Genomic DNA, 14,257 nt, shown 5'->3' with positions numbered 1-14,257 from the left:
TTCACACGCTAGCAAGGTTATGCTTAAAATTCTACAAGGAAGGCTCAAGCAGTATGTTGACCGAGAACTCCCAGAAGTGCAAGCTGGATTTAGAAGAGGCAGAGGAACCAGAGACCAAATTGCAAACATGCGCTGGATCATGGAGAAAGCTAGAGAGTTCCAGAAAGACATCTACTTCTGCTTCATTGACTATGCAAAAGCCTTTGACTGTGTTGACCACAGCAAACTATGGCAAGTTCTTAAAGAAATGGGAGTGCCTGATCACCTCATCTGTCTCCTGAGAAATCTCTATGTGGGACAAGAAGCTACAGTTAGAACTGGATATGGAACAACTGATTGGTTCCAAATTGGGAAAGGAGTACGGCAAGGCTGTATATTGTCTCCCTGCTTATTTAACTTATATGCAGAATTCATCATGCGAAAGGCTGGGCTGGATGAATCCCAAACCGGAATTAGGATTGCCGGAAGAAATATCAACAACCTCAGATATGCAGATGACACAACCTTGATGGCAGAAAGTGAAGAGGAATTAAAGAACCTTTTAATGAGGGTGAAAGAGGAGAGCGCAAAATATGGTCTGAAGCTCAACATCAAAAAACGAAGATCATGGCCACTGGGCCCATCACCTCCTGGCAAATAGAAGGGGAAGAAATGGAGGCAGTGAGAGATTTTACCTTCTTGGGCTCCATGATCAGTGCAGATGGTGACAGCAGTCACGAAATTAAAAGACGCCTGATCCTTGGGAGAAAGGCGATGGCAAACCTAGACAACATCTTAAAAAGCAGAGACATCACCTTGCCAACAAAGGTCCGTATAGTAAAAGCCATGGTTTTCCCAGTAGTGATCTATGGAAGTGAGAGCTGGACCATAAAGAAGGCTGATCGCCGAAGAATTGATGCTTTTGAATTATGGTGCTGGAGGAGACTCTTGAGAGTCCCATGGACTGCAAGAAGATCAAACCTCTCCATTCTGAAGGAAATCAGCCCTGAGCGCTCACTGGAAGGACAGATCGTGAAGCTGAGGCTCCAATACTTTGGCCACCTCATGAGAAGAGAAGACTCCCTGGAAAAGACCCTGATGTTGGGAAAGATGGAGGGCACAAGGAGAAGGGGACGACAGAGAATGAGATGGTTGGATGGTGTTCTTGAAGCTACCAGCATGAGTTTGATCAAACTGCGGGAGGCAGTGGAGGACAGAAGTGCCTGGCGTGCTCTGGTCCATGGGGTCACGAAGAGTCGGACACGACTAAACGACTAAACAACAACAATGGTTCTTCAATCGTAATTACTAGATCTTTGTATTTGTATTCATTCTGACCAACTTGTTACCCCTTTTATTAATTCATTTTGTCTCATCGACCTCAAAAAAACCTCTAGGACCTTTATAAATAGCAGTGGTGAGAGTGGACATCCCTGTCTAGTTCCTTTTGTTATTTTGATATCTTCTGTATTCACATTATTAACAATTAATTTTGCTTTCTGCTCTGTATAAATTGCCTTTATCCCATTAAAAAACTCTACCCCCACATCCATATATTCCAAGTTCTTCAACATAAAATCCCAAGCAATATTGTCAAAGGCCTTTTCTGCATCTACAAACATTAATATAGCTTGTTTCTCATTCCTGGCAGTCAGATACTCCAAAATATTAATTACATTTCTTATATTATATTCCATCTGCCTGCCTGGAAGGAAACCCGCTTGATCTTTGTGAATTATTTCTTGCAATATCTTTTTCAATCTGTTCGCTAAAATCCATGCAAATATCTTATAGTCTGTATTAAGCAGTGAAATAGGCCTGTAATTTTTAACTTGTGTTAAATCTGAGTCCTGTTTAGGGATAAGTGTAATAAATGCTTCTTTCCACGTTTCAGGGATGTCTCTTTCTTTTAAAATATTGTTCATGGCTTCTTTCAATGGTGTCATTAAAGCATCTCTCAGTTCTTTATAGTAGCCTGATGTAAATCCATCTGGTCCAGGGGCTTTCCCCCTTTCCAGTTCCTTTATGGCCTCTTTTATCTCCTCGTTTCCTATTGGGGCATTCAGTTGGTCTTTCTTTTCTGCCAGGATCTTCTGCACCTTTTTTCTTTCAAAAATCGTTCTATTTTCCTCATAGAATCATAGAATCATAGAGTTGGAAGAGACCACAAGAGCCATCGAGTCCAACCCCCTGCCAAGCAGGAAACACCATCAGAGCACTCCTGACATATGGTTGTCAAGCCTCTGCTTAAAGACCTCCAAAGTAGGAGACTCCACCACACTCCTTGGCAGCAAATTCCACTGTCGAACAGCTCTTACTGTCAGGAAGTTCTTCCTAATGTTTAGGTGGAATCTTCTTTCTTGTAGTTTGGATCCATTGCTCCGTGTCCGCTTCTCTGGAGCAGCAGAAAACAACCTTTCTCCCTCCTCTATGTGACATCCTTTTATATATTTGAACATGGCTATCATATCACCCCTTAACCTCCTCTTCTCCAGGCTAAACATGCCCAGCTCCCTTAGCCGTTCCTCATAAGGCATCGTTTCCAGGCCTTTGACCATTTTGGCTGCCCTCCTCTGGACACGTTCCAGTTTGTCAGTGTCCTTCTTGAACTGTGGTGCCCAGAACTGGACACAGTACTCCAGGTGAGGTCTGACCAGAGCAGAATACAGTGGCACTATTACTTCCCTTGATCTAGATGTTATACTCCTATTGATGCAGCCCAGAATTGCATTGGCTTTTTTAGCTGCCGCGTCACACTGTTGGCTCATGTCAAGTTTGTGGTCAACCAAGACTCCTAGATCCTTTTCACATGTACTGCTCTCAAGCCAGGTGTCACACATCTTGTATTTGTGCCTCTCATTTTTTTTGCCCAAGTGCAATACTTTACATTTCTCCCTGTTAAAATTCATCTGGTTTGTTTTGGCCCAGTTCTCTAATCTGTCAAGGTCGTTTTGAAGTGTGATCCTGTCCTCTGGGGTGTTAGCCACCCCTCCCAGTTTGGTGTCATCTGCAAATTTGATCAGGATGCCCTTGAGTCCATCATCCAAGTCGTTGATAAAAATGTTGAATAAGACCGGGCCCAAGACAGAACCCTGTGGCACCCCACTAGTCACTCTTCTCCAGGATGAAGAGGAACCATTGATGAGCACCCTTTGGGTTCGGTCAGTCAGCCAGTTACAAATCCACTGAGTGGTAGCAGAGTCAAGACCGCATTTTACCAGCTTCTTTACAAGAATATCATGGGGCACCTTGTCAAATGCCTTGCTGAAATCAAGGTAGGCTATATCCACTGCGTTCCCTTCATCTACCAGGCTTGTAATTCTGTCAAAAAACGAGATCAGGTTAGTCTGACATGACTTATTTTTCAGAAATCCATGCTGACTATTGGTGATCACAGCATTCCTTTCTAGGTGCTCACAGACTGTTTGCTTAATGATCTGCTCCAGAATCTTCCCTGGTATTGATGTCAGACTGACTGGGCGGTAATTATTTGGGTCCTCTCTTTTCCCCTTTTTGAATTATTATTATTTCTTTCTCTGTTTTTATATAGTTTTCTATAAAAGTCCAAAAATCCTTTTCTAATTCCTTTCGGATTGTCAACCTCTTCTCCGTTTACAATAATTTTATTAATTGTATTTTGCTCTTTTCTCTTTTTGGTTTGCCACGCAAGCCATTTACCAGATTTGTTCGCAAATTCAAAGTTTTTTTTGTCTTAACCTTTTAATATTCAGTTCTATTTCTTTATTTATGATCATTGCAAATTGTGTTTGTAAAGTCTTAATCTCTTGTTTTATTTTTAAATTATTTGGTTTTTTAATTTGGTTATTTTTAATTAATTTTTGTTCATTGTCCATAATCTGCTTTAGGATTTCTTTTCCCCCCTTTTTCTCTATTCTTGTTCTTCAAAGAATTCTGTTGGATAAAGAAACCTCTCATCACTGCCTTGCTTGCATCCCATACTACACTCATCTTCGTTCCTTTATTGCTGTTGTCCACAAAATACTCAGTTAGTTTCTTTTGTGCTTTTTCAATGATTTTTTGATCGTCGAAGAGGTAATCATTGATTCTCCATCTAAAGGTTCTTTCCTCGAATCCTTTCAATTCCATTTTTATTGGATTATGGTCTGAAATTATTCTTGGTTGGATCTCAATTTGAAGAATTCTTGGAGTCAAATCGTTCGACACCCATATTTGATCTATTCTTGACATTGACTGATTCGGTTCAGAAAGAACTGAATTGTTTTTCCAATGGATATCTGAGTCTCCAAATATCGATCAAATTATAATTCTTTACCATTGCGAAAAAAGTCTTAGGTAATTTTCCTTCTTTGTTTGATCCATCTCTTAGTCTGTCCATTTCCAATGAGACCACTCCATTCATGTCTCCCATTACTATGATTTTCTGGTCCATATATTCAAATAGTTTTTCTTCTAAAGATTTATAAAAATCTGTCTTGTTTCCATTAGGTGCATAGATCCCGACAATTATCAAATTTTCGCCCTGCCATTTGATCCGTACTGCAATCATCCTTCCTTCTTTATCTTTGAAGATTTGTTGTGATTCAGTTTTACTTTTGATATATAGAACTACCCCTCTTTTTTCTCTTTATCTGAAGATACAAATTTGTTTCCTAATCTTTTGTTAATCAAAATTTTCCTATGTTTCCTTGCGACGTGTGTCTCTTGTAAACATATAATGTCCCGATTGTTCTTTTTAAAAAATTGTTCAATTTTATTCCGTTCCCCCCCCCCCTCATTCATTCCATTAATATTCCAATTCCATAATTTTAGTGCCATGGTGATTTCCAATTAAATAAATTTAGTTTGCTTTTTACGCTTTTATAATTTATCTGACTCTCCTTCTTCCTCTTCTTTTTCTTCTCCTAAATTTTCCCCATTCTCTTCTTCTTCTTCTTCCCCCGATTCTAATTCATCCTGGGCACCTGCTCCTTTTTCTGCTCCTTTGACTTCTCCAATTTCTCCATCTTCTACTTTTAGTTCCTTATACCTTCTCAGAAACTTCCCTGTTTCTTCTGGACTCGTCAATCTGCGCTTTTTGGTTTTGTAGAAAAATGAAATTCCCTCCAGAAATTCCCACCTGAATTCAATGTTGTTTTTCTTAAGGACCTGCACCAGTGGTTTATATGGGTCTCTTCGTTTCAATAATCTTATTGGTATATCTTTAAAGATGATTATATAACTTCCATCTATATACAATATTTTCTCTCTGTTCTTCTGTAATATCAAATTTCTCATTTCCCTGTCCTTCAAGGTGATTAGACAGTCTCCTGGGAATTTTCTTGTTTTTGATGTTCTTACTCTCATTCTAAATGCATTTTGTACTGCTTTAGCTACCTCTTGCCAGTGTGGTGTAGTGGTTAAGAGCGGTAGTCTCGTAATCTGGGGAACCGGGTTCGCGTCTCCGCTCCTTCACATGCAGCTGCTGGGTGACCTTGGGCTAGTCACACTTCTTTGAAGTCTCTCAGCCCCACTCACCTCACAGAGTGTTTGTTGTGGGGGAGGAAGGGAAAGGAGAATGTTAGCCGCTTTGAGACTCCTTAAAGGGAGTGAAAGGCGGGATATCAAATCCAAACTCTTCTTCTTCTTCTCTTCTATTGGTAATTCCATCCATTGGGCTAATTCCGATATCAGTCTGTCTTTAATATTTTCATTCTGTATTTCCGGAATAGCTCTCAACCTCAGATTAACTTCCCTCTGTTGCAATTCATTCATAGCAATCAAATCTTTAATTTCTTCTTGTGATTTATTTAATTCCAACATCTCCACTCTAATCCTCTCTTCCTCTCGCTTCACTTCCTTCATTTCTTGTTTCGTCCTCTTAAATCCTTCCTCCAGCGATTGAGTTCTCTTAGATACCTCTTTTAATTGTCCTTTAAGTTCATTAACTGTCTCATCAATTTTTTTTATCCATTTTCCCAATCTTATTATCTACTGATTCTAGTTTTGATTCTAAATTCTTTTCACTTTGTTTTATTTCGGCAAACATTCTCAAAATTTCTGCTTTAAACTCTGTTTCTTGTTTGGACCCCTTCCTCTCTACTGGTGTCCCCCCATCTGCCCCTTTCTTTTGCTGGTGTGACATCTTTATTAATTATTCCTTATTATTCAAACAATCTTCAAATATTGATTGAACCAATTTTTACACTTTTACACTTTGTCAATTTTCCAATTTCTAATTATATCATATAGTTCAACTGTAGTTTGGGGGTGATGAGGATGATGAAGAGTATAAGATCAGAGTAGAAACCGGAACAAAACAAACTAAATCTTCTTGCCACCAATTAGGCTATTCCTCAGAAAAAAATTGCTTCCCAGATAAATCCAATACCTCGCCCAAAGGAAAAGGAATTTCCAAAAATTTCCAAAAATCTTCCCACAAGGCTTCCCAGAAATCTTCCCATAAAAAACCCTTTCCAAGATTATATCCAATTAATCACGTTCCAAAAAAATTATATCCAAATGACAAAGGTCCAAAATTATATCCAAGTGACAAAATCTCAGAGGCAAAATTCCCAAAAAGATGAAGAAAAAAACAATAAAAACAAACGCAGAACCCTTCACTCGACTAAAAAGGCACAAGTCACTTCTCAGTATTATATCCCTCAGTATTATATTCCTTCGCCAGGAAAAAAAATCAGAGAAAAACAAATTGTAGTAGCTCGTTCCTTCCACTAGGGTAACAGACAGTTCCTTTAATATATACAGTTTTAGACTTAAAAGTTCCCAATTCATAAAAAAGAAAAGAAAAAAAAGGGGTTTCCCAATTGTAATTAATATGCTTAAGTGACAGAGGCAGCTATAATCCTATTTAGCATTAAGGATTCCCATAATAAAGTCTAAAAAGACCTTTATCCGCTGTTTCCACCTAACCGTCGTTCCAATAGAGTTTTAATAATGGAGTCGGAAGCTCCTTTTCCGTTTCAGTGTTCTTTGTTCTTTTAAAAGTGAAAGTAACAAAGCACTTCAGCCTTCTGTTTCCCTCCGTTGCATCAAAGACCACAAACTTCTTCAATCTTAACTTTCTGCTCTCCCTTTCTAACTTTAGCAGTCTTAAAACTTTGTAGCTTCTTAAAGAGTTACTTTTAAATAAAGTTCTAGGAGAGAAAGAAAACAGTAACCGCCAGTGGCAACTCACTTTCCCTTTCCAGCTCTGTGCGCCGCGTTACGTCTATCCTGATTCCAGATGACAGCTGAACTCCAATTTTTTCTCTTTCTATTTCGAATCTTTACTTGATTTGTTACCATGAAATTATAATCCAATTAGGTCCGAATTTCTTCTATTTGAGAATGGAGCGCTTCTCTTGCAAGCTCAGGGCTTCGCTATTCGGGTGTAGAAAATGGCTTCCCGTAGCCCTCAGCCCCGCTCCGCCGTTCTCTTCGCTCCTTTTGGAGTTACCTGATGGCCGGGCGGGCTGCTCCTGGCTTCGCTGGGAACCTGTCACTCCGGGTGACCCCCCCGAGATTAAATTTGGGGGCTACTGCGCCCTGTAGCACCCCTTTTCGCCCGAAATAGCACAGGATTCTCCTCTCGGAAAAATCCTTGCTTGCGGCAGGATCGCGCTCCACCAGAAGTCCCTCCAGGCCTCTCTGACTGGCACTTGCAAGTCTGCCTAGGCCACACACACTGTCCCCAGTGTGCGTACATTCCTCTGTACGCAGGAGAACTGCGACATACATCCAGTGGAGCTGTATGCATGCTTAGCAGAGTTCTGCAAGAAGCGAGGCTGTGTAGGCGTGTGACATCACGAAATTTATTAATTTACAGCAAATCAAAACAACAAAACATGACTGGTGTGAGCAGTGTCTCTCACACACGTCTTCTGTCCCAAAGCAGAGAACAAAGAGCAGAAAAATAAAAACACACAGAACGGAAGTTCTCTTGTCTGAGTTTATGTTCCCACACTTCCAGCAGTGTGGAATGTAAATAAGGATCACATGATCCAGCAATGCAAGAATGAATTAGAGACACCCAGGCCTTGCCCTTCACTGGCCTTGCTTTGCACCCTCCTTGAGTGGTGGTGGTGTTATCTGCCTGGTTGGGATGTGTCCTTGAGCTCTGATCAAGCCTCTTGCTTGCCTGAATTTGGGAGGAGAGTGGTGTCTTGAATGTGAAGAAAGGTAAAACCCACCATGTTTGCGTTGCTCACTTTTGTCCCTGCCACGTGGCCCTCAGAATGTTGTTCTGGAAGGAATGTGGCCCTTGGACTGAAAAGGTCCCCCTGCCACTACCCAGTGCATAATTCCATCTACACCTTTTTTGTCTCCTGTTTGGCTGTATCTCACATGGATGTGAAATTTAGCTGCTTGGGAAATTCACTGAGTCCCACCTGTCTTTCCATAGCCAAAATTAAGCTTGAGCGCACATTACCTGTCTTAAGCCAACCTTCCCCCAGCCTGACACTCCCCAGGTGTTTGGGGCTACAACTCCCATCACCTCCAACCATTGGCCGTGCTGGCCAGGGCTGATGGGACTGGTAGTCCAAAACATCTGGTTGGCACAAAGCTGATGAACATCAGCAGCAGTCTTCCACAGTCTCCTCCTTCCTCTTCATTTATTTATTCAATTTATACCCCACTCTTCTTCCTGAAAGTTGAACTTGGGCCTTAGGAGAGAATGACATTGTGATAACATTCCTGTGGCAATTTTCTGCAAAATGAGAGGTCCATTGAAGAGAGACTTCCAAATCCTTGGGGCTTTTGTACCTCTGAAGTGAGGACAGATAACGCAGGGTCAGTTTGCACAAAATGCTAAACCAAACCATGGCTTAGTGCAAACTTGCAGGTGCTCAAAGAGGAGATGGTGGCTAGTTTGATTCGCCTTGAGGTCCTGCTACTGTGAGCTAAACCATGGTTTGGCTTGCATGTGTCTTCTGGACTTGGACATGTGGTTCAAACTTTAAGTGAGGCAAACCACAGGCTTAAGTTTGGAAAACTTGCTGTAGCCCAAACCAAGACCTAGCTCACAGCAGTAGAATACTGTAAGCAAAGCCATCACAGTCTCCTGTTCTGCGAACCCACATGCTCACACTAAGCCATGGTTTGGCATTGTATTAGTGTGAACTAGGTCACAGAAATCTCGGAACGGTCCGTTCTGGTGAGAGATGCACCTTTGTCCTCTCCTTTGCCCCACAGTCTTCGTACATGAAGGAGCTTAATGAAGATCAAAGGACAGCTATTGAAACTGCTTACACCTTCGTGATGAAGCTGCCTTCATTGCCCAAAGTTTGCTTGATCCATGGGCCACCTGGGACTGGGAAATCTAAGACTATCCTTGGGCTCCTTTACCGAATCCTCAGCAAGGTAGGTCAGGTTAGTAACACCCTGCATGTGCTGGTCCTTGTAAGATGTGTGAGAATATCGAGAAGGCTGGACAACAAATGGCATTCCAATAATAATAATAATAATAATAATAATAATAATAATAATAATAATAATAATAATAATAATAATAATATAATTTATTTGTACCCTGCCTTCCATATGCAGCTTCCAGCGTATATAAAGACGTAGTAAAACATTAAGCCTTAAAAAGCTTCCCTATACAGGGCTGCCTTCAGATATCTACTGAAGGTAATATAGTTACTCATCTCCTTGACATCTGATGGGAGGGCGTTCCACAGGGCGCCACTACTGAGAAGGCTCTCTGTCTGGTTCCCTGTCACTTCACTTCTCGCAGTGGGAACCGCCAGAAGGCCCTCGGTGCTGGTTCTCTGTGTTCATGCTGGATGATGGGGGTGGAGACGCTCCTTCAGGTATACTGGGCCAAGGGTGTTTAGGGATTTAAAGGTCAGCACCAACACTTTGAATTGTATTGGGAAACATACTGAGAGCCAAGGTACGTCTTTCAGGACCAGTGTTATATGGTCTCGGCAGCCACTCCCAGTCACCAGTCTAGCTGCTGCATTCTGGATTAGTTGTACTTTCCAAGTCACCTTCAAAGGTAGTCCCACATAGAGCGCATTGCAGTAGTCCAAGCAGGAGATAACCAGACCATGTATAACTCTGGTGGGACAGTGCGCAGGCAGGTAGGGTCTCAGCCTGCGTACCAGGTGGAGCTGGTAGACAGCTGCCCTGGACATAGAATTAACCTGGGACTCCATGGACAGCTGTGAGTCCAAAATGACTCCCAGGCTGCGCACCTGGTCCTTCAGGGGCACAGTTGCCCCATTCAGGAACAGGCTGTTGTGTGTCACATGCCTGTTTACTTTCAGCACTCGCTGGGAACTTCCGTTTGCATATAGCTTTTGCTTTGCTGTTTTGCTGGACACGAAGGGATGCAGACATGTTTTCCTTTGTTCCTGAACTATGCTGAATAAATGCTGTACATTATGCTTGCACATCTCTTTGCCTGCCTCTTCTGCTGTGAGGTGATTTACACACTCTGCTGACAGAGCGTGCACGGGTCTCTAAACGTATCTGAGGCTTGTGTCACTGTTTGATGCTGTTCCAAGGGAGTCCGGCTGCCAACTGGTGGCTGGAGCCAGCTGGGGGCCTGTCTGATGCCTGCCTGATGCCCCCGACTCCTGGCAGTATCCCAACAAAAGGGTTTCGGGCCCAGATCCATGGCGCTTACAGGAGAGTAAGACTGCCGATGGCTCCCAGCAGAGACAGAGGTATGTGAAGCTGATTGTCCCGGCCACAGCTAGAAGGCTTTTGAAGTCTGTGCCAAGAACCAATTAGGCCGGCGAGAGAAGCACGCTATGTCTGATTTACGACGTGCTTAAGATAAGGCTGATTGTAAATTGTATCCAGTTCCAAGGCTTGCGTGAAGAGCAGGAATGGATCTTTTACAAGCCTCAGATGGGGTTCCGTGCCCAAAGTTTAATGGCCACAGTTATCAGACCTGGGCAAGGCACTGCAAGGGCCAGTTGAGAAGGCTTGGTGTGTGGCACACTGTTTCTGAGGACCCCCAAGCACCTCTGATTGATGCATGGGTTGTACAAGATTCAAGAGCCATGGGGGTAATTCTGCTCTCAGTAGCTCCAGAAGAGTTAATTACCCTGGCTGGCAAGACCAGCTCGCGTGAGATGTGGGAGGGGCTTCAGGCCTCACATCTCCAACAAGAAGCTAGGTCTGTGTTGCTTTACTTCAAAAAGCTGCACAAGAAGTGCTTGGAGCCGGGGGGGGGGGGACCTCAGAAGTCATGTCCGAGAGTTACAGAAACTCAGACAGGAATTGACTCAAAGAGGTTTCAACATGACAGAATCTCTGCTTGCAACCCTTATCCTGGATTCTTTAGATGTGAGCTGCTGCGCTGTGGCGAGCCAGCTGGCAACTCTTCCTGCGCAGGAGCTCACTGCTTCAAACGTTTTGGTGACCTTGCAAAACAAATATGATTGGAGGAATGCAGCTGAACCAGCTTGTGTGCTTCAGGGGGAGCAGTGTGGCACAGCATTCCAGCCTCCAGGGGGAGCCAAGGCGTTGGCAGCTGTGAAGTGCTGCAACTGTGGAAATCAAGGTCACATTCAGTGTCATTGCCCAAAGGCTGGAGGGAAACAAAAGAAGAAGCCTGCAGATGGCCAGAAGCAGGGGGGCAAGAAACCCAAGCTGGTGAAAAACAAGGCTTTGTTTGCTGGAACTGCTTCTCCAAAGGCAGATTGGTTGTGGATTCAGGAGCGTTGACGCACGTAGCGAAGGATCGGCATCTGTTTATTTCCTTCACACCTCAGGCTGGGGAAATTCAGCAGGCTGATGGTAAGACTCTGAGAGTTGCAGGAGTCGGGACAGTGAAACTGGCAAGTCTGCATACAATCATCAGCAAAGTACTTTTTGTTCCAGATTCTGCAGACAATTTGCTCAGCATCCCACAGCTGACTGAGCAAAACTTTGAGATTTCTTTCAAGAAGGGCATCTGTGTCATCAGGGAGGGCAAAGAGGACATTTTGCATGCAAAGTTTGTCGATGGCTTGTTCTTGATAACTTATGATGACAAAGCTGTTGGTGTATCTAATGTTGAATCTTGTTGTGTTGCACAAACTAACAAAGTTCTTCATGCAGGATGTATTCACGAGGTGCACCGAAGATTTGGTCACATGTCTTGGCAGGCACTGGCCAAAATGCCTGGGTTGGTTCAGGGTTTGAACATCAAGCCCTGTAAGTTTCACATGAAATGTGTATCTTGTGCAGAGAACAAGGTGAAGGTTGCTCCAAAAGGCAAGGTGTCTAGCAGACAGGCTTCCAAACCCTACCAGCTAGTCCACGCAGACCTGGTTGATCCACTTGCTCCCTCTTTGGGTGGAGCAAGGTACTTCATGGTTTTAATTGATTATTTTCCAGGTACATTCATGTGTTTCTGCTCCAGCAGAAGTCAGAAGTGTTTCCTAGGTTCAAGGCGTTCTGTGCTTGGTTGGAGAATGCTCACAGTAAACGCATTGGCTGTTTGTTTACTGATCGAGGCGGGGAGTTCACTTCTCAGCAGTTTGAAGCTTTCCTGACTGAGAAGGGACTCCAGCACGACCTCTCAAGTCCCAGATCTCCATGGGAGAATGGACTTTGCAAGTGGGCAAACCAAACTTTGCTGCAAGGCCTAAAAACCTTGTTGCATGATGCCAATCTCCCTGAGAAATATTGGGCGGAGTCTTTGAATACTTTTGTTTATACGTATAATAGGAGACTGTCATCGCCTATTGGTTGTGCTCCCTATGAGAAGATGTTTGGTAAGAAACCTTACGTCAAGCACATGAGAATCTTTGGTTCTGACATGTGGGTCCGCACCCCACAGAGCAGCAAGCTTGGGAAGCGTGGGGCACATAGTTTGTTCATGGGGTACGAAAAAGGTGCATACAGGGTATTCATGACTGTCCATTAGGTTCACAAAGAGTGTTGAGTACAATCCTAAGTGGGGGGGGGATGTGGGAATTTTCCAGAGTCACTCAGAGGAGGATGGAGATTATGAGGAAGCTGAGGATGATGATCAGAGTTCGGATTCTAGTTCAGTGGGCGGCGCTGCTGCTGCTGTCAGCGACAGTGATGACACAGCAGACTACAAGAGCGCAAAGGCCTCAGTCAGACCATCTGATGCGTCTGACATTGAATTGGAAGAACCACTGTTCACCATTGGCCTCTTTTCTCCTAAGAAGGAGGAGATGAGTGCAGAAGACTTGCGTCTAGCACGCAGATCTGAAGGGCCACAAAAGGCAAACCTCCAAAGAGATTTGCTGATGAGTTTGCTAAGACAGCAACTGCTGTTCTTGGTAGCTCAGAAAAGGTGTGGGAACCTTCAAGCTTCAAAGAGGTCCAGGAATTAACCTCAAAGGATGCTGAACCATGGCTTAATGCCATGAAGGCTGAAGTTGATTACTTGAATAGGAACCAAACCTGGGAGCTGGTGCCAACAGTCCCAGGAATGAGGCTGGTTGGCAGCAAATGGGTCTTCAAGGCCAAGACAGACCAGAATGGCAAGGTTGTCAGGCACAAAGCCAGACTGGTCGCCAGAGGTTTTTCACAGATACCAGGACAGGAATACCACGAGACCTACTCACCCACCGTCAAGTATGAGAGCATTAGACTGTTAGGATATTTCCGTTCCACCTTAAAAGGGAACAGGCTTTGTAAGTAACAGAGTCTGCGCATGTCCTAGTCACAGGATGTTTATGTTCTGCTATTGTTCCTTTCGGTTTTGTCAGTTGGTCAGAGACGCTGACTGAGATGGACGTGTTTTTTTTTGTTCTGTTCTAAGCTAAATAAAGTCTGTAAAATTATGCTCTTCTGCGGTGCGACTTTTGGCTGTGCTTTTATCTGCTGATAAACAGTGTACACAAGCCTGGAATGTGGCAAGGAATTTCCAGAACGGCTTTGTGTCGCTAACTGCTGGATCTGCCTGAGCTACGGGAGATTGATGGACGTCCGACTGCCAGCTTGGGGGCTCATGATGGACACTATCTCCCTGGCAGTTTCCCAACAACAAGGTTATGGGCCCAGATTCACGACACCTACAGGAGAGTAAAGCTGCAACAGACTGCGTCTAAGAGGTATGGTGGGAAAAGCGAAAGAAAAGAGGGAGGCTTTTGGCTTTTCTGTTTACCTCGCAAGGAGTCTTTGATCTCCGGCAAGGCTTAATTGGCCTGGGAGCTGCGCCAAAGAGGCTTCGTGATTAATGGCTGCCAAGATAAGGAGTCTCTGAAGTTTAATAAGGGCTCACGGCTCAAGTAAAAAGCTGAGATGGATCTCTTACAGTCCTCAGAAACTGCTCCGTGTCCACTAAAGCTGAATGGCCACAACTATCAGACCTGGGCAAGGTACTGTGAGGGCCAGATGA

At 43.6% G+C, this 14,257-nt stretch overlaps 1 protein-coding gene across 1 annotated transcript in view; it reads left to right on the top strand.

Annotated features, from left to right (window-relative positions):
• Positions 1–14,257, top strand: part of LOC308578007 (putative helicase senataxin) — a 138,843-nt gene that overhangs the window by 13,925 nt on the left and 110,661 nt on the right. The window contains exon 3 of the mRNA XM_081178312.1: positions 9,133–9,300. Coding sequence (XP_081034438.1) covers positions 9,133–9,300 — 168 coding nt within the window. The remainder of the gene's footprint in view (positions 1–9,132; positions 9,301–14,257) is intronic.

This window comes from Podarcis bocagei (genome assembly GCF_964188305.1).
Source record: "Podarcis bocagei genome assembly, chromosome: W".
In the NCBI taxonomy this organism is placed as follows: domain Eukaryota; kingdom Metazoa; phylum Chordata; class Lepidosauria; order Squamata; family Lacertidae; genus Podarcis; species Podarcis bocagei.
The sequence above is the reverse complement of the archived record's forward strand: the minus strand, read 5'-3'. Positions and strand labels throughout refer to the sequence as shown.